This window comes from Bombina bombina, chromosome 2, assembly GCF_027579735.1.
Source record: "Bombina bombina isolate aBomBom1 chromosome 2, aBomBom1.pri, whole genome shotgun sequence".
Taxonomy (NCBI): Eukaryota; Metazoa; Chordata; class Amphibia; order Anura; family Bombinatoridae; genus Bombina; species Bombina bombina.
Window position 1 is genome coordinate 17,749,382 of NC_069500.1, and position 21,118 is coordinate 17,770,499.

Sequence of the window (21,118 nt, forward strand, 5' to 3'; positions counted from 1 at the left end):
TAGTAGTCTACATTAGCTATGTGTTTGTAGCATGTGGTTGCTTGTATATTAAGTTACTGTACCTTTAAGGAGGCCTAGAAGATTAATTAGTAGTAGTCTACATTAGCTCTGTGTTTGTAGGATGTGGTTGCTTGTATATTAAGTTACTGTACCTTTAAGGAGGCCTAGAAGTTTAATTAGTAGTAGTCTACATTAGCTCTGTGTTTGTAGCATGTGGTTGCTTGTATATTAAGTTACTGTACCTTTAAGGAGGCCTAGAAGATTAATTAGTAGTAGTTTACATTAGCTCTGTGTTTGTAGCATGTGGTTGTTTGTATATTAAGTTACTGTACCTTTAAGGAGGCCTAGAATATTAATTAGTAGTAGTCTACATTAGCTCTGTGTTTGTAGCATGTGGTTGCTTGTATATTAAGTTACTGGACCTTTAAGGAGGCCGAGAAGATTAATTAGTAGTAGTCTATATTAGCTCTGTGTTTGTAGCATGTGGTTGTTTGTATATTAAGTTACTGGACCTTTAAGGAGGCCTAGAAGATCAATTAGTAGTAGTCTACATTAGCTCTGTGTTTGTAGCATGTGGTTGCTTGTATATTAAGTTACTGTACCTATAAGGAGGCCTAGAAGATTAATTAGTAGTAGTCTACATTAGCTCTGTGTTTGAAGCATGTGGCTGCTTGTATATTAAGTTAATGGACCTGTAAGGAGGTCTAGAAGATTAATTAGTAGTAGTCTACATTAGCTCTGTGTTTGTAGCATGTGGTTGCTTGTATATTAAGTTACTTAACCTTTAAGAAGGCCTAGAAGATTAATTAGTAGTAGTCTACATTAGCTCTGTGTTTGTAGCATGTGGTTGCTTGTATATTAAGTTACTGTACCTTTAAGGAGGCCTAGAAGATCAATTAGTAGTAGTCTATATTAGCTCTGTGTTTGTAGCATGTGGTTGCTTGTATATTAAGTTACTGTACCTTTAAGGAGGCCTAGAAGATTAATTAGTAGTAGTCTACATTAGCTCTGTGTTTGTAGCATGTGGTTGCTTGTATATTAAGTTACTGGACCTTTAAGGAGGCCTAGAAGATCAATTAGTAGTAGTCTATATTAGCTCTGTGTTTGTAGCATGTGGTTGTTTGTATATTAAGTTACTGTACCTTTAAGGAGGCCTAGAAGATTAATTAGTAGTAGTTTACTTTAGCTCTGTGTTTGTAGCATGTGGTTGCTTGTATATTAAGTTAGTGGACCTTTAAGGAGGCCTAGAAGATTAATTAGTAGTAGTCTAAATTAGCTCTGTGTTTGTAGCATGTGGTTGCTTGTATATTAAGTTATTGGACCTTTAAGAAGGCCTAGAAGATTAATTAGTAGTAGTCTATATTAGCTCTGTGTTTGTAGCATGTGGTTGTTTGTATATTAAGTTACTGTACCTTTAAGGAGGCCTAGAAGATTAATTAGTAGTAGTCTACATTAGCTCTGTGTTTGTAGCATGTGGTTGCTGTATATTAAGTTACTGGACCTTTAAGGAGGCCTAGAAGATCAATTAGTAGTAGTCTACATTAGCTCTGTGTTTGTAGCATATGGTTGCTTGTATATTAAGTTACTGGACAGTTAAGGAGGCCTAGAAGATTAATTAGTAGTACTCTACATTAGCTCTGTGTTTGTAGCATTTGTTTGCTTGTATATTAAGTTACTGTACCTTTAAGGTGGCCTAGAAGATTAATTAGTAGTAGTCTATATTAGCTCTGTGTTTGTAGCATGTGGTTGTTTGTATATTAAGTTACTGTACCTTTAAGGAGGCCTAGAAGATTAATTAGTAGTAGTCTACATTAGCTCTGTGTTTGTAGCATGTGGTTGTTTGTATATTAAGTTACTGTACCTATAAGGAGGCCTAGAAGATTAATTAGTAGTAGTCTACATTAGCTCTGAGTTTGTAGCATGTGGTTGCTTGTATATTAAGTTACTGGACCTGTAAGGAGGCCTAGAAGATTAATTAGTAGTAGTCTATATTAGCTCTGTGTTAGTAGCATGTGGTTGCTTGTATATTAATTTACTGGACCTGTAAGGAGGCCTAGAAGATTAATTAGTAGTAGTCTACATTAGCTCTGTGTTTGTAGCATGTGGTTGTTTGTATATTAAGTTACTGGACCTGTAAGGAGGTTTAGAAGATTAATTAGTAGTAGTATATATTAGGTCTGTGTTTGTAGCATGTGGTTGCTTGTATATTAAGTTACTGTACCTTTAAGGAGGCCTAGAAGATTTATGAGTAGTATTCTACATTAGCTCTGTGTTTGTAGCATGTGGTTGTTTGTATATTAAGTTACTGTACCTTTAAGGAGGCCTAGAAGATTAATTAGTAGTAGTCTACATTAGCTCTGTAATTGTAGCATGTGGTTGTTTGTATATTAAGTTACTGGACCTTTAAGGAGGCCTAGAAGATTAATTAGTAGTAGTCTACATTAGCTCTGTGTTTGTAGCATGTGGTTGTTGTATATTAATTTACTGGACCTGTAAGGAGGCCTAAAAGATTAATTAGTAGTAGTCTACATTAGCTCTGTGTTTGTAGGATGTGGTTGCTTGTATATTAAGTTACTGGACCTTTAAGGAGGCCTAGAAGATTAATTAGTAGTAGTCTACATTAGCTCTGTGTTTGTAGGATGTGGTTGCTTGTATATTAAGTTACTGGACCTGTAAGGAGGCCTAGAGGATTAATTAGTAGTAGTCTATTTTAGCTCTGTGTTTGTAGCATGTGGTTGCTTGTATATTAATTTACTGGACCTGTAAGGAGGCCTAGAAGATTAATTAGTAGTAGTCTACATTAGCTCTGTGTTTGTGGCATGTGGTTGTTTGTATATTAAGTTACTGGACCTGTAAGGAGGTTTAGAAGATTAATTAGTAGTCGTCTATATTAGGTCTGTGTTTGTAGCATGTGGTTGCTTGTATATTAAGTTACTGGACCTTTAAGGAGGCCTAGAAGATTAATTAGTAGTAGTCTACATTAGCTCTGTGTTTGTAGCATGTGGTTGCTTGTATATTAAGTTACTGGACCTTTAAGGAGGCCTAGAAGATTAATTAGTAGTAGTCTACATTAGCTCTGTGTTTGTAGCATGTGGTTGTTAGTATAATAAGTTACTGGACCTTTTACTCTGGCAATTACTACTTGGACACACTACTTCCCCTTAAAATGCTTCTTTATTACCCATTGTTTGGACTGACTTGGTATATGACTTTGGCTTTTTTGTGGATATTTGTTAAATGATTTTGTGCTGCTTTTCCCTGTGAGGCCTTGACCCAGACTGTCTGACTAATTTTACCTTTACCCTCGTTACCTCTGTTATCTTGAGAACTGCATTAAAGGGACACTCAATTGAAATTAAACTTTTATGATTCAGATAGAGCAGCGGTTTTAAGACACTTTACAATTTACTTCCATTATAACATTTTGCACAGTCCTTTTATATGCACTCTTTCTGGGGAACAAGCTTCTAGTGAGCATGTGCACAAGCTCACAGGGTATATGTATACTAGTCTCTGATTGGCCTATGTCCATTACAGGATACAGGGGGCTGAAAGTGGGAGAAAAATAAATTTGCCAGAAAAAAATCTACTGCTTATTTGAAATTAAGAGTGGCTGTTATTGCATTGTCTTTGTATTATGCGCTTGTTAATTATGCAATTCTACTGCATTTAGTGGTCTGTTAAGTAACGTATGGAAGCTGCATTCATCTGCATAGCAAGACTGAACTTAATGTCTTTCTCTGATATTCAAATTGATACATTTACAATTACTTTCTAGTATTGAGTTGTTGTTTTTTTGTAGGAATTGATTGAAGTATTAGAGAGAGTTCAGCTACCAAATTAGTCTCATTGTTTTCTTAACTACTGGCCTCTGTTGACTCACTGTATTAACAACTATATACATGGCACATATATATATATATATATATATATATATATGCACATACATATTTACTAATATAAACTCACATATAGACAGAGCCCTTTCTAGTCAAAAACTTTGCCATAATATGTTTTAATTTATTTTGTATTTTTTTCCTTTACACTTTACTTCAGGTCTAAAGTCGAGCTCAATATCCTAGCGTAGTTTCAGCTATCGCTCGAGTGTACCTATAACTTTCAATTGTAATATGAGCACAATTTTGGATGTTTGCGATTTCCATTGAAAGTTTAGGTTGCGCTAGAGCGTTGTTGTCAGTAGTGCAAACCCTTATTTTGATATTTGTGATTTACCATGGACTTGTAATATCAAGTCACGCTAATGTTAGCATGGTCCAGCATTAATTCTTATTGAGTTCCTTGTAATCTAATCCTTTGACAGAGGCTATGCTTAATTGTTTCCAAAAATGATATTTTTTTATCGGCTTTATTTATACATACATTCATTTGGTTGTTCAAGTACCTGTGTACTGTTAGTCTACATTTACTGTTTCATTTAAACTTAACCGTTACTGTAAGTCTGTAGAATATAATGGGCTCAGTGTACAAAGCAGCTGATGTTGCTTATGATCCATTGCTGGGAAGTCGTGCACAAGCGAACCTGCTGCTTCTTACCCTCTTCACCACCACTGAAGATAAACAGTGACCAAGCGCACGAGAGCAGGGGCAGCATTGAACAAGGAAGACCTTGAGTAATAAACGTACCGTCCTTTAATACATATTCCCAAATATGTGAATGTTAATATTTGTATGATCTATTTTGCTGTTTCACATGTTTATATATAAAGGCTTGAAGTGTAACTGAATCTAAGTTAATAACCTTTAAAATAGAAGAATGTAGCGTTTATTATTATTTTACTTTCTACTAAGTCAATGAGACTAAACGTTCAGATATAACCTGTTGGGATATTTTGATTGTTATGTGATTCTGCTGAATAACCATTCGAAACATAGAAATGTGACACTAAAATATTGTTTAATAGTGAGTTGCACGTTATTCCGGCTATAACAAGTAACACATTGAGCAGGATATAGGGATGTGTGTGACAACATTGTATAAATTCAGAGGTTCTCCGTCTCCTCGTTATCCAGATGATTTGGTTCCTTTTCCAGGGGATTTGTATTACTTTCACCTAATCGAAAGAAAAAAAAACATAAAATATGCTACAATATAGCTCCTTATACATAAGCTTTATGTCACTTAACAGTGACTGTATAGGTGCATGAGCAATAAACGTATAAACGTATCTAGACTAAAAGCTATTAGGCATATACAACTCTTAGATTCCTTATCTAAATAATTGTTCATAATATATATTGTAAGAAAAAAATATATAGGGGTGAAAGAGTTAAATTATAAGTATATGCACAAAGTGTTATGCACCTTTTATCAAGGCAGAAAGCGAAAGGAAACAATGTAGAAAACAGTTAATATTTCAAAATGTATAACTGCTGGTTTAGCATTGAGCCAAGCTGTGCACCGCTTGCACAAGTTAAAGTCATATCATAGGATATTAGATAGTCACATTTCACAAGTATAGTTATTAATATAGTCACAACCGGCCATAGCTCTAATTAATGATTATACAAATATTTGCCATAGTGTAGGTAAATCATGTGTAGAAATTATATAATTACTGGAATAATGCTAAAAAGGTAATACCAAAATATACATTGCAATATGACAAGACAATATATCCATCTTTAGACATTATATGTATGTATTGCTATGCTAAAGCCCTTTGCCTGACATTTTTTTCTTCGAACATCTGAGATCTCATATCTGTATAAATTTTGTGGGCAGTATATTTGTGATTAATTTTTATTACACAGTGTTAATATGAGTGTAACTGTACTATGTAATGTATTTATTAGATAGTGTTATTATGTGTGTAACTGTACTATGTAATGTATTTATTAGATAGTGTTATTATGTGTGTAACTGTACTATGTAATGTATTTATTAGACAGTGTTATTATGTGTGTAACTGTACTATGTAATGTATTTATTAGATAGTGTTATTATGTGTGTAACTGTACTATGTAATGTATATTTATTAGATAGTGTTATTATGTGTGTAACTGTACTATGTAATGTATATTTATTAGATAGTGTTATTATGTGTGTAACTGTACTATGTAATGTATATTTATTAGATAGTGTTATTATGTGTGTAACTGTACTATGTAATGTATTTATTAGATAGTGTTATTATGTGTGTAACTGTACTATGTAATGTATTTATTAGATAGTGTTATTATGTGTGTAACTGTACTGTGTAATGTATATTTATTAGACAGTGTTAATATGAGTGTAACTGTACTATGTAATGTATTTATTAGACAGTGTTATTATGTGTGTAACTGTACTATGTAATGTATTTATTAGATAGTGTTATTATGTGTGTAACTGTACTATGTAATGTATATTTATTAGATAGTGTTATTATGTGTGTAACTGTACTATGTAATGTATATTTATTAGATAGTGTTATTATGTGTGTAACTGTACTATGTAATGTATATTTATTAGATAGTGTTATTATGTGTGTAACTGTACTATGTAATGTATTTATTAGATAGTGTTATTATGTGTGTAACTGTACTATGTAATGTATTTATTAGATAGTGTTATTATGTGTGTAACTGTACTATGTAATGTATATTTATTAGATAGTGTTATTATGTGTGTAACTGTACTATGTAATGTATATTTATTAGATAGTGTTATTATGTGTGTAACTGTACTATGTAATGTATATTTATTAGACAGTGTTATTATGTGTGTAACTGTACTATGTAATGTATATTTATTAGATAGTGTTATTATGTGTATAACTGTACTATGTAATGTATTTATTAGATAGTGTTATTATGTGTGTAACTGTACTATGTAATGTATTTATTAGATAGTGTTATTATGTGTGTAACTGTACTATGTAATGTATATTTATTAGATAGTGTTATTATGTGTGTAACTGTACTATGTAATGTATATTTATTAGATAGTGTTATTATGTGTGTAACTGTACTATGTAATGTATATTTATTAGATAGTGTTATTATGTGTGTAACTGTACTATGTAATGTATATTTATTAGATAGTGTTATTATGTGTGTAACTGTACTATGTAATGTATATTTATTAGACAGTGTTATTATGTGTGTAACTGTACTATGTAATGTATTTATTAGATAGTGTTATTATGTGTGTAACTGTACTATGTAATGTATATTTATTAGACAGTGTTATTATGTGTGTAACTGTACTATGTAATGTATTTATTAGATAGTGTTATTATGTGTGTAACTGTACTATGTAATGTATTTATTAGATAGTGTTAATATGAGTGTAACTGTACTATGTAATGTATTTATTAGATAGTGTTAATATGAGTGTAACTGTACTGTGTAATGTATTTATTAGATAGTGTTATTATGTGTGTAACTGTACTATGTAATTATTAGATAGTGTTATTATGTGTGTAACTGTACTATGTAATGTATATTTATTAGACAGTGTTATTATGTGTGTAACTGTACTATGTAATGTATATTTATTAGATAGTGTTAATATAAGTGTAACTGTACTATGTAATGTATTTATTAGATAGTGTTATTATGTGTGTAACTGTACTATGTAATGTATTTATTAGATAGTGTTAATATGAGTGTAACTGTACTATGTAATGTATTTATTAAATAGTGTTAATATGAGTGTAACTGTACTGTGTAATGTATATTTATTAGATAGTGTTATTATGTGTGTAACTGTACTATGTAATGTATTTATTAGATAGTGTTAATATGAGTGTAACTGTACTATGTAATGTATTTATTAGATAGTGTTAATATGAGTGTAACTGTAGTGTGTAATGTATATTTATTAGATAGTGTTAATATGAGTGTAACTGTACTATGTAATGTATTTATTAGATAGTGTTAATATGAGTGTAACTGTACTGTGTAATGTATATTTATTAGATAGTGTTATTATGTGTGTAACTGTACTGTGTAATGTATGTTTATTAGACAGTGTTAATATGAGTGTAACTGTACTATGTAATGTATTTATTAGATAGTGTTATTATGTGCGTAACTGTACTATGTAATGTATTTATTAGATAGTGTTAATATGAGTGTAACTGTACTATGTAATGTATTTATTAGATAGTGTTATTATGTGTGTAACTGTACTATGTAATGTATTTATTAGATAGTGTTAATATGAGTGTAACTGTACTATGTAATGTATTTATTAGATAGTGTTAATATGAGTGTAACTGTACTGTGTAATGTATATTTATTAGACAGTGTTAATATGAGTGTAACTGTACTGTGTAATGTATATTTATTAGATAGTGTTATTATGTGTATAACTGTACTGTGTAATGTATATTTATTAGATAGTGTTATTATGTGTATAACTGTACTGTGTAATGTATATTTATTAGGTAGTGTTATTATGTGTATAACTGTACTATGTAATGTATATTTATTAGATACTGTTATTAAGTGTAACTGTACTATGTAATGTATATTTATTAGATAGTGTTATTAAGTGTAACTGTACTATGTAATGTATTTCTTAGATAGTGTTATTATGTGTGTAACTGTACTATGTAATGTATTTATTAGATAGTGTTATTATGTGTGTAACTGTACTATGTAATGTATTTATTAGATAGTGTTATTATGTGTGTAACTGTACTATGTAATGTATATTTATTAGATCATGGTGTTACTATGAGTGTAACTGTACTGTGTAATGTATATTAATTAGACAGTGTTATAAGTGTAACTGTACTGTGTAATGTATATTTATTAGATAGTGTTAATATGAGTGTAACTGTACTGTGTAATGTATATTTATTAGACAGTGTTAATATGAGTGTAACTGTACTGTGCAATGTATATTCATTAGACAGTGTTAATATGAGTGTAACTTTACTATGTAATGTATTTTTTAGATAGTGTTAATATGAGTGTAACTGTACTATTTATTAGACAGTGTTAATATGAGTGTAACTGTACTGTGTAATGTATATTTATTAGACAGTGTTAATATGAGTGTAACTGTACTATGTAATATATTTATTAGATAGTGTTAATATGAGTGCAACTGTACTGTGTAATGTATATTTATTAGATAGTGTTAATATGAGTGTAAGTGTACTGTGTAATGTATATTTATTAGATAGTGTTAATATGAGTGTAACTGTACTGTGTAATGTATATTTATTAGACAGTGTTAATATGAGTGTAACTGTACTGTCTAATGTATATTTATTAGACAGTGTTAATATGAGTGTAACTGTACTATGTAATGTATTTATTAGATAGTGTTAATATGAGTGTAACTGTACTTTGTAATGTATATTTATTAGACAGTGTTAATATGAGTGTAACTGTACTGTGTAATGTATATTTATTAGACAGTGTTAATATGAGTGTAACTGTACTGTGTAATGTATATTTATTAGATAGTGTTATTATGTGTGTAATTGTACTGTGTAATGTATATTTATTAGACAGTGTTAATATGATTTTGTATAAATATATCAGTATTCCTCACATACAATGCTTATAATTTTTACAGGTATTATAGCCTGTTATGGTGCAAACCCTTGACTAAGTATATTTAATTATTACTATGAGAAAAAGAAAAAAGACTTCAAACTGTTAGAAAGCCTTCAAAAAGACAGGGAATACAGCACTCTTTAGATTATTATAAAGCACATTTTAATTTTAACACAGTTCAATTCCAGAACTGAAACAAACTAGGCAAACACAGGCATAGTAAAAAGATATACATATATATACACAATATCCAAAACTCACTCGCTACAGTCATACAACATACTTGCTAAGACTCACTATGTATACAGCACTGAAACATAATACCTAGTCTAAAAAGGAATTCTCCTATATGGCCAAAAAAAAGACTAGGAGTAGATAGCGCTGTTACTTTAACCACAAAAAAATATGCAAAAAGGATTGAAAGTTTGTTATTTCATGGTACCATGCTAAAAAGCATCAAGAAGCACTTATGTAGTGTAGTCAGTTGATAGCTGTATGTAAAAGTTCAGTCAGGGCAGGTCTCCAAATCTATTGTGTTTTATCAAGAGGGTGTTAGTGCAGTAACAAGCAAGCAGGTTAGTGAGCGATGTATTAGCACATGCATATCCAATTCCTCATTATAGGGTGTCCTGTGTCATGCGGTACATGTTATATATATAAAGGGGGACCATTACCTTTCGCAAATTGGCTTCCAAAAGAAATCCACCGCAACAGTTCAAAAACAATGGTGCAATATTACCTGGAGCCTCCAGTCCCTCCTTTGCTAGACCTCGGATTTACCTCGGTTACCTGCAAATTTCTTCAAGACTTGGATATCTTGCCTTGTACCTCCGTCTTTCAAATGCTTACAGCGTGGCCATGCCAGACCTGATGTCACAAACCGCTCGCTTTTTCACAGCACTTTACCCGTTCCTTTCAACTCAGTGAATTGTTCCTTTCTGAAGACTGCATACGAGTAAGTAGTTCAAAAGAGAGCAAACAGCCAACGTACGTTTCACCCAGAATCCTTTGCAAAAAAGGGCTTCATCAGGGCTGTCAATCAATCTGTGAGTTCGTCTTTTAACGAATAAAGCTCCACCCCTTTGCTTTGCATCATTGTTTCTTAAAGGGAATAACTACTCTTACTAATAGATTGTCACTTAACATGACTCACTTAATATTTCATTCATAAATGTGCATTCACACAATAAATCATTGCTTTTACAAACTTGTATGTACATCTCAAGGTAGGGTGATCTTCAAGGGGTTAGTGTTAGGTTTTATTAAGGGGGTATTGGGTGGGTTTTAGAGTAGGGTTGGGTGTGTGGGTGGTGGGTTTTAATGTTGGGGGGTATTGTAATTTTTTTTACAGGTAAAAGAGCTGATTACTTTGGGGCAATGCCCCGAAAAAGGCCCTTTTAAGGGCTATTTGTAATTTAGTATAGGGTAGGGTTTTTTTATATTTTGGGGGGCTTTTTTATTTTATTAGGTAGCTATTAAATAGTTAATACTTATTTAATAACTATTCTACCTAGTTAAAATAAATACAAAGTTGCCTGTAAAATAAAAATAAATCCTAAGCTAGCTACAATGTAACTATTAGTTATATTGTAACTATCTTAGGGTCTATTTATAGGTAAGTATTTAGTTTTAAATAGGAATATTTTAGTTAATTGTATTTATTTTATTTAGATTTATTTAAATTATATTTAAGTTAGGGGGTGTTAGGGTTAGACTTAGGTTTAGGGGTTAAGAACTTTAATATAGTGGCAGCGACGTTGGGGGCAGCAGATTAGGGGTTAATAAGTGTAGGTAGGTGGCAGCGACATTGAGGGCAGCAGATTAGGGGTTAATAAATATAATGTAGGTGTCGGCGATGTTGGGGGCAGCAGATTAGGGGTTAATAAGTATAATGTAGGTGGCGGCGGTGTCCGGAGCGGCAGATTAGGGGTTAATTAGGGTTGTCAGCGATGTTGGGGGCGGCGGATTATTGGTTAATAAGTTAATAAGTGTTAGATTAGGGGTGTTTAGACTTGGGGTTCATGTTAGGGTGTTAGGTGTAGACATAAATGTATTTTCCTCATAGGAATCAATGGGGCTGCGTCAGGAGCTTTACGCTGCTTTTTTGCAGGTATTAGGTTTTTTTTCAGCCGGCTCTCCCCCATTGATTCCTATGGGGAAATCTTTCACGAGCATGTTTTGCCAGCTCACCGCTACTGGTATTGAGGTGAGATGTGGAGCAAAATTTTGCTCTCCGCTCACTATTCTGGAGCTAACGCCGGTTTTGTAAAAACGCGTAATACCAGCGTTGTCTGTAGGTGAGCGGTGAGGGAAAACTGCTCATTAGCACCGCACCCCTGTTACCGCAAAAACTCGCAATCTAGGTGATAGTTTTTTTTTTTTATTTTGCAGGTAAGTTTGTATTTATTTTAACTTGGTAACTATTTACTAGCTACCTAGTTAAAATAAATACAAACTTACCTGTGAAATGAAACCTAAGCTGCCTTACACTAAAACCTAACATTACAAAAAATAAAAAACACTAAAATTAAAAAAAATTAAAAAATTAAAAACTCACCATTACAAAAAATAACAAACGAAAATATCCAAAACAATAAAATGTATTCCTATTCTAATACCCTTTAAAAAAAAAAAACACTCCAAAATAAAAAAGCCTAATCTATAATAAACTACCAAGGGCCCTTAAAAAGGCCTTTTGTAGTGCATTGCCCTAAAGTTAACAGCTCTTTTGCTAAAAAAGAAAATCAAACACTCCCTAACAGTATGCAAACCCCCAAACCCACAAAATAAAAATAAAGTAAAACCTAATCTACCCATTGCCCTGAAAAGGGTATTTGTATGAGTATTGCCCTTAAAAGAGCATTCAGCGCTTTTGCTGCCCATTAAAAATAAAAAAATGTCTATTCTAAAAAGAAAAACCCACCCCAAAAACGAAAAAAAAATTAAAAAAAATCACAAAATAACAAACGAATTATCCAAAATAATAGCAATTATTCCAATTCTAATACCTATTTAAAAAAAAACACCCCAAAATAAAAAAACATATCTATAATAAACTAGCAATAGCCCTTAAAAGGGCCTTTTGTAAGGCATTGCCGTAAGTTAAACAGCTCTTTTACCTGAAATTTATTTTAGGTACTCACAGTTACTGAAGTCCAGCTTGAAGGATCTTTTCCCAGCGGCTCAATCTTCATCCAGGCGGCATCTTCTATCTTCATCCTGGCAGCATCTTCTATCTTCATCCTAGCGGCGCGGAGCGGGTCCATCCTGAAGACATCCGGCGCAGAGCTGTCAGGGTTCTGCTTTGTTTAACATGTGCTGCTGGCAGCCATTTTACTCACCTCTCTTGCTGACTTTGGTGCATACTATGTGATGCTGCTCATTTCCTGCACTTCCTTTTATGGCCAGACTGGTGTACATCATCCGTGTGAGACAGGATGCTGTCTCAGAATTGTGATGGCATCCCTTATTATTTAAAGGGCCTCTCTTCAGTATGCTTTTCCTTTGCATTCTCTCCGACCTGTTTGTGAGAGCTCCTGTGTATTACCTGGCTGTCTGACGTCCCTCCTGGTTCCCTCCTCCTGGTTCCTGATCCATGGCTTGTTCCTGACTCTGCTGTTCTCCTTGTTCCTGATTCCGGCTCATCTCACTACTCGCTTTGGCTCCTGACTCGGCTCGTCTGACTATTCGCTTTGGCTCCTGACTCGGCTCTGGCGCTGGTTTTTATTCCTGGCTTGTTATTTGACTTGTGGACTTATTATTATTATTATTTTTTGCTCTTAATAAAGGTGCGATTATTTTTGCATTTATCGTCTCAGTCTGATTCCTGGCACACTGACAAGATCATACTTTTCATATGGCCGCTGCCATGAGAGCTTCTGAAATTATATTGGCTGTTCAAATCATATTGGTTTATTTGAATAGCCAATAGGATTTCAGTAGCTCTCATCCTATTGGCTGATTTGAATTTCCAAAATCAAATCAGCCAATAGGAATGCAAGGGATGCTATTTTGAATCTCATATTTTGCATTCAAGATTCAGTATACGGCGGCAACCGTATGAAGAAGATGCTCCACACCGGATGTCTTCAGGATGGACCCGCTCAGCACAGCCGGGATGAAGATAGAAGATGCCGCCTGGATGTAGATGGAGCCGCCTGAATGTAGATGGAGCCGCTGGGATGAAGATCCTTCAAGCAGGACTTCAGCAACTGTAAGTGGATCTTTGGGGTTAGTGTTAGGATTTTTTAAACTTTTTTGGGTGGGATTTTTTAGTTTAGGGTTTGGGCTTTTCTTAAAAGAGCTAAATACCCTTTTCAGGGCAATGCAAAAGAGCTAAATGCCTTTTTAAGGGCAATGCCAATACAAATGCCCTTTTCAGGGCAATGGGTAGCTTAGGTTTTTGTTAGAGTTAGGTTTTTTTTATTTTGGGGGGTTGGTTGGGTGGTGGGTTTTACTGTTGAGGTGGTATTTGTATTTTTTTTTTACAGGTAAAAGAACTGTTTAACTTAGGGCAATGCCCAGCAAAAGGCCCTTTTAAGGGCTATTGGTAGTTTATTGTAGACTAGGATTTTTGTATTTTGGGTGGGCTTTTTTATTTTTATAGGGCTATTAGATTAGGTGTAATTATTTTTTATTTTTGATCATTTCTTTTTTTTATTTTTTGTAATTAGATACTTTGTAATTTTTATAGTAGTGTTAGGATTTTTTAAATGTGTATTTTGGTTTTCTTTAATTGGTGTTAGTTTAATTTTAGTTTAAGTTAGGGGGGCATTAGGTTTAGGGGTTACTAGTTTAAATTAATTTATTGTGATGTGGGGACGTTCGGTTTAGGGGTTAATAGTTAAATTTAGTATATTTCGTTGTGGGGGGCTTTTGTGTAGTATCGTCAAGTGGAAACATAGATAAAAATGACAATATAGCCAAATGAGTACTCACATACTCCAAAAGCACACTTATGTGCTAGTAGGGACAGGCTGCAGATTTGTAAAGGTGTGAAAGCTCACCCGTTCAGTCACGCTCTCAATCCTGTGGTGCTGGGAATGGAGTGGAGACACAGAAAAAAGCACTGCATGTGCAGACCATTAAGATTAAAAACAACAGTATAAGCTTAGTTGTTTGGATGGGTACTCACATACTCCAGAAGCACACCTGCACTCACCAACAGACTATGCCTGATGAAACGGTCTGTGAACCGAGAAACGCGTTGCAAAGATTGGGGCAACATTGTTAACCCCTTAATCCACTTTCTTTAACAAACTTGTGTGTTGTTTTTTAACCTGTGTTTTTAATAAATTCCTGTATTTTTTACTCTGGAGTGGATTTCTCTACCTACCTACTGCCTATAACTATATACAAGTGTCATTTTTAACACTTGGTGTAGTTTATTTTGGATCACTGTACCTGCTGTTCCACAACAGTACCTGCTACAAAGACTGCCCATTTGGGTGAGCTGCCACACCTGTCTAAATCTGCAGCCAGTTCCTACCAGCACATAGGTGTGCTTCTGGAATATGTGAGTACCCATCCAAACAACTAAGCTTATACTGTTGTTTTTACTCTTAATCGTCTGCACATGCAGTGCTTTTTTCGGTGTCTCCACTCCATTCCCAGCACCACAGGATTGAGAGCGTGACTGAACGGGTGAGCTGTCACACCTTTACAAATCTGCAGCCTGTCCCTACCAGCACATAGGTGGGCTTTTGGAGTATGTGAGTACTCATTTGTCTATATTGTCATTTTTATCTGTGTTTCCACTTGACGATACTACACATGAGGCGCCCCTCTGTCTCTCTTGATTTTCTATAGTTCCACCTGGACCATCCAGTGAGGAGGAGGCAGTCACTACTGGAAAATAGCCCGCACCACTAAAAGGACATTTCCTTTTTTCCTCATTTAATTTTATTTGTATTTTTCTCTTATATCTATTTTTTTTTCATGTGTATTTTCATGTGTATTTTATTATTTTTTTCGATTTTTTCTCTATAAAGATAGTACATATTTATATACATACCAACTAGGATCATATCTATATGTTTGAATTGTGTATCTATTTTTTAGGTCCACTTTATAGATATTTATGATTTTATAGCGCTTAGCGCCCCCCCTTGTTTTGTGATTAGGTTACTTCTTATTATAGTAGTGGCGGTGTAGGGGTTAATAACTTTAGTAAAGTGGGGGCAATGTGGGCGTACTGGCCGATTAGGGGTAAATAATATTTAAATAGTGTTTGCGATGCGGGAGGGCGGCAGTTTAGGGGTTAATAACTTTATTATAGCGGCGACGATGTCGGGGAGCGGCGGAATAGGGGTTAATAAATTTTATTAGTGGCTGCTATGTCAAGAGCAGCAGATTAGGGGTTATTATAGTATTTGGGATACAGGAGGGCCTTGGTTTAAGGGTTAATAGGTTGTTTATGGGTGTTAGTGTACTTTGTAACACTTTAGTTATGAGTTTTATGTAACAGTTTTGTGCGTAAAACTCATAACTACTGCTCTCAGATGGTGGTATGGATCTTGTCGTTTTAGGGTGTAATGCAAGCTTTTTAGCGTCACCGCAAAACTCGTAATACCAGCGCTATGGGAATTCCATGAAAAAACGTCATTTTTATGAGTGCGGGACTGACGTTGCATAAATAGCAAAGTACCTCAAAAACAATTGCAACAATATTCAGCAAACACTCCAGCAATGTGGACTCAGTTAGTCTTCTCCCGATTAGGTCTTCATTCGTGTGCTGCCCCAAATTACACTGAGCTTTCCTCTCAGTGGTGCATGGACAAATAGAAAAGGGAAACATAAAACAGAGCGCAACAGCGAATCAAGTGAAGTTTATTTTAAACAGCCAAATACGCATATAAAAACACACTTACTATAATGTGTAAAATTTAAGCCTGTAAAATGCAAAGTGTCCACTATGAAAGTGAATTTTTATATATATATATACATATACACAATTTTGAGCTTTTCCCAGTCAAACACCTTGTAATTTCCAGCATAATTTTAGAACTAATTAGATTTTTATATCTTCACTTAAAAGAAGTGTTTTTTTTAAATCTATATATTTACTGTATATCTATAGCTATATATCTAAAAAATATAAGAAAATTAAAAGAATTCAAAAATATTATATATGTGAGGATGAGGGAAAGGAGAGGAGGGAAAGGAGGTGAGGTATATGGATTTGATGTGTTTGTAATGTTATATGTAAGTAAATAAATAGAATATATTAATAACTTCTCTAAAATAGCTTTCTAAACCCACTGACACCCGTTACCTGCATTTAGCTCAGAGCAGTCAATAATAAGTGAAGTTCACCTGCACAACCAGAGCTTTTATATAATCAAACAACTTTTTATTGCCAACTTTCATGGATATTATAAAACCTTCAAAAGATCAAAGAGTAGTATAAAATGTTATTGCCTACATTATAAGTGGAGCACAAAAATATTAGCATTTCTGAGCGTTACACACCGGTTCAGTTAAAACAACAGACAGCTGCACAGTTCCCAACAACACAGGCAGTTAACCCCCTGCCTGGGTTACAGGTCCATAAGGAAGCATTACAAAGATTATCAACACAACACAGAGAAAACTTGGCACTCACCAGCAGAAACACAGTAATGTTTAAAAGCAAAACTGGGGGAGTCAGTTACATTTGGTGCCAAAGGATCAAGCCCAGGACCACGTCAAGGTATCCCGCTTCCTGGGGCCCTAACCAGCACCCACACAATGCATACTTTCAAACAAACCAACTGGGAACATTCAAAAAAGTAACTTCAGTATTGGTTTGATGGGCACTTCTTACGTACCATATAGTCAAGCTGCTCCCACAACAGCTCAATAGGGTTGAGATTTGGTGACTGTGCTGAGCACTCCATTAAAGTCAGAATACCATCTGACTACTTCTTCCCTAGATAGTTCTTGATAGTTTAGAGCTTTGTTTTGGGTCATTGTCCTGTTGTAGGAGGAAATTGGCTCCAATCAAGCGTTGTCTTCCTTCTTCAATGTTTCTTTTGCCCTGTATAAATCTCCTACTTTCCCACTATTGCACAAGTGATAAATATTTTTTTGTAGCATGCCCCATAGAAGTCTACGGGAAGAGGGAGATTGCAGTATCCAAAGTCCTGAAGTTTGCAAGCCTGAGTCTTTCGCTTGCTCGCTAACTTTTTTACCTTCAACTTGTAATACAAGCCCTGATGCAGCCACTCAAATATTTTACTTTGAGCCCAGTTAGAGCGCAAGAGTAAAAGAAAAAAATAGCACACCTCTTGTAATCTAGTCCTATATGTGGCATAAATGATGTATCTGTCATATTTCTCAATACATATTGTATAAGTAGCTAACTTACAAAAAATTAATATCACAATAAGTGGTTCTCACACAAACAAGTGATAAACAATAAAATAAAAATGGTGATAGGGAACTAAACATTAAATGATACCAACCAAACCAACTGATCTGAGAAGGTTAAAATTATAATGGTCATTAACCCCTTAAGGACCAGGAATTTACGATAAAAATGTGCCCACAAGACTAGAGAATTTTTATCATAGTAACATAGTAGATGAGGTTGAAAAAAAGACCGAAGTCCATCGAGTTCAACCAATACAAATCTAAAATACTTACAAAAAGCTCCAGTTAATCTTAAATCCCACTAAAAGGTGACCCGTTTAATACTAGCAATCATATCCATGAATTTTGTTTCTAGACAGAAATGTATCCAAACAATTTTTAAATGTATCTAGGGTATTGGCATTCACTACCTCCTTTGGTAATGAGTTCCATAATTTTATTGCTCTTACAGTGAAAACATGTTTCCATTGCAGGAGATTAAATATCCTTGCCTCCAACCTTAAAATGTGACCGCTTGTCACAAACAATTTTCTTGGAATAAACAGAGCTTCTTTTATTTTATTGAAATATTCATCTAAAAGATAGTTTCTATTTACGTTACAGTATAATTTAAAGCTAATTCTTCCTGAAATACAGATTAGTTATTTATTATATAGTGAGATGCTGCATATTCATTGCTGTAATGTTTATTTTTTTTTTATTAATTCCATTGATCCGTTCATAATGTCAAGATCTCCCAGAGGTTTCTGTCACATTATTTTTTGATGATATTATCACATATTGGGCTAGATTACAAGTGGAGCGCTAATCTAACATGCTCCTGTTTGCGGCCATATTTGTCCATTTACGGGTGCATGTTAAATCACCAGACATTACAAGTGGCTGATTAATGTTACTGCAAGCTCGCAGTAGAACTCTGCGCTAGGAAAATTAACCAGAGGTCAGAGCTCTGGTTAATTATAAAATATCTCCCAATTGCCTCCAAAATAAAGAGTATAGTTGTTTTATAATAATAAAATATATGAGCACTTTTTTAATGTTTTTATTCATATATTTTTAATAAGCTGAGTGACTTACCCCCTTTGCTGTGCTAGGTTCTGTGCTGTGTTCATTGGCACCAGAACGAGGCTCCCATTGGAGCATAAGGAATCGTGTTTGCTTTGGGCTATACTTATAATACCAGCACACGCAAGCAGAGTGGAGTGCAATTTTGTGCTCCACTCGTAATCTGGCCCCTTATTGGTTTGGTAGTTCTCTGTGAATTTGTGTCTGCAGAAATAACCTGCCCCTTCTTCACAGCAACATGTTATAAAAAAACATACAGGGTTGATAAAATAAACCGTAAAGAGAAATAATCATCAAATGAAAGCTTTTGGGTTTCAGATAGAGAATACAACCTTCAGATTTAAGAATTAGCTTCTGTTATCAAATTTGCTTCATACTCTTGGTATTGTTTGTTAAAGGAGAGCAATGCTTTACTGGGGCCTAGCTGAACACATTGGGTGAGACAGTGACAAGCAACTACTTATGTATAATTTTCAATAATGGATACCAAGACAATTAAGCAAATTAGATAAGATAAGTAAATTAGAAAATTGGTAAAAAAAAATTGCCAGTTCTTTCTGAATCATGAAAATATAATTTTGGCTTTACTGTCCCTTTAATGCCATTGATCCTTTGCAGATCTGTGTACACAGAATCAACCCAAGTGTCAAGAAGCTCACTGAATAGAGTGGAATAGATCTGCACAAGGACCTAAGTGTGGAGGGCGGGGCAAGCAGTAAAAATGAAATATAATGTTATAGTTTTAGTTAAATAAAAGTACTGAAATAGTTATTATTAAGGTAATCATTATTTAATTTCTTCCAATAAAAATCAGCTGAAATCAACATATGAATGATTAAGTTGTTAAACTGGAAATAGTTCACCTCCCAATAATTTATTTCATTTTAAAGCTCTATCTATCCAAATCCAATGATATATAGCAAATCAGTAATGGTCAGATATAACCAGAAAAATAATCTGAAAAGTTATTATTCTAAAAATGAAAACCATGATTTCAATTGATTTAAATCAGTCTTACTGACTAATCAGTTTGATTTAAATCAGTCTTACTGACTAATCAGTTTGATTTAAATCAGTCTTACTGACTAATCAGTTTGATTTAAATCAGTCTTACTGACTAATCAGTTTGATTTAAATCAAATGCACCCTGTGCTGTACAGTTTTACAGAGCTGTACTGTAAATCCAGCTGACAAAAGCTCTTCTGCAAATCTTTTGTTTTGAGCTAATAAACCTGTGGAATAACTTCCTCAGTAGTTGTCCCGTGATCACTATGCGCTGTTGTGAACCGGTGCAAAATGAAGGCTACTTGTAGTCTCCTGTTTCAAACGTTTATAGTTAGACGATAGAAAGAAGTCAATGGAGCAAAAAAAGTGGTAAAAAAAACCCACCCAACTCGCGTCCAAACCTGATTGAATATTAAAGGGACAGTCTAGTCCAAAATAAACTTTCATGATTCAGATGGAGAATGTCATTTTAAACAATTTTCCAATTTACTTTTATCACCAATTTTGCTTTGTTCTTTTGGTATTCTTAGTTGAAAGCTAAACCTAGGAGGTTCATATGCTAATTTCTAAGCCCTTGAAGGCCGCCTCTTCTCTCAAGGCATTTTGACAGTTTTCACCACTAGAGGGTGTTAGTTCATGTGTGTCATAAAGATAACACTGTGCTCACATACGTGGAGTTCCAGTGAGGCAGCTCTGATTGGCTAAAATGGATGTCTGTCAAAAGAAGTTAAATAAGGGGCAGTTTTCAGAGGCTTAGATACAGGGTAATTACAGAGGTGAAAAGTGTATTTATATAACTGTGTTGGTTATGCAAAACTAGGGAATGGGTAATAAAGGGATTAGCTCTCTTTTTAAACAATAAAAATTCTGGTGTAGACTGTCCCTTTAAGTGCGCTAACCTGACATGAGAATATGAATATTTTACATCCCAATGTTCTTCACATTGCAGAATATGTTCTATTTATTCATAAATATTTCATGTACATATCTGATGGTATTTTGGTACAATATATAGCTATACCTAAATATATATACATGATTATGTATAGATATATACAGATATATATATAGGAAGGAATATATATGTATAAATACTTAGAACATATTCTGCTATGTACAGAACATTTAAATCTAAAATAGTTACAGAAAACCTTTATTAAATATAAATATTGCATAA

The 21,118-nt window shown here is 33.9% G+C and overlaps 1 protein-coding gene across 3 annotated transcripts in view; it reads right to left on the bottom strand.

Moving 5' to 3' along the window:
• Positions 1 to 4,896: 4,896 nt before the first annotated feature.
• The window catches only part of LOC128648369 (complement component receptor 1-like protein), a 142,596-nt gene continuing 126,374 nt past the window's right edge, over positions 4,897 to 21,118 (bottom strand). For all 3 annotated transcript variants that reach the window (XM_053700972.1, XM_053700971.1, XM_053700973.1), the window contains one exon: positions 4,897 to 5,072. In XM_053700972.1, the coding sequence (XP_053556947.1) occupies positions 5,002 to 5,072 (71 nt within the window). In that variant the 3' untranslated portion in view covers positions 4,897 to 5,001. The remainder of the gene's footprint in view (positions 5,073 to 21,118) is intronic.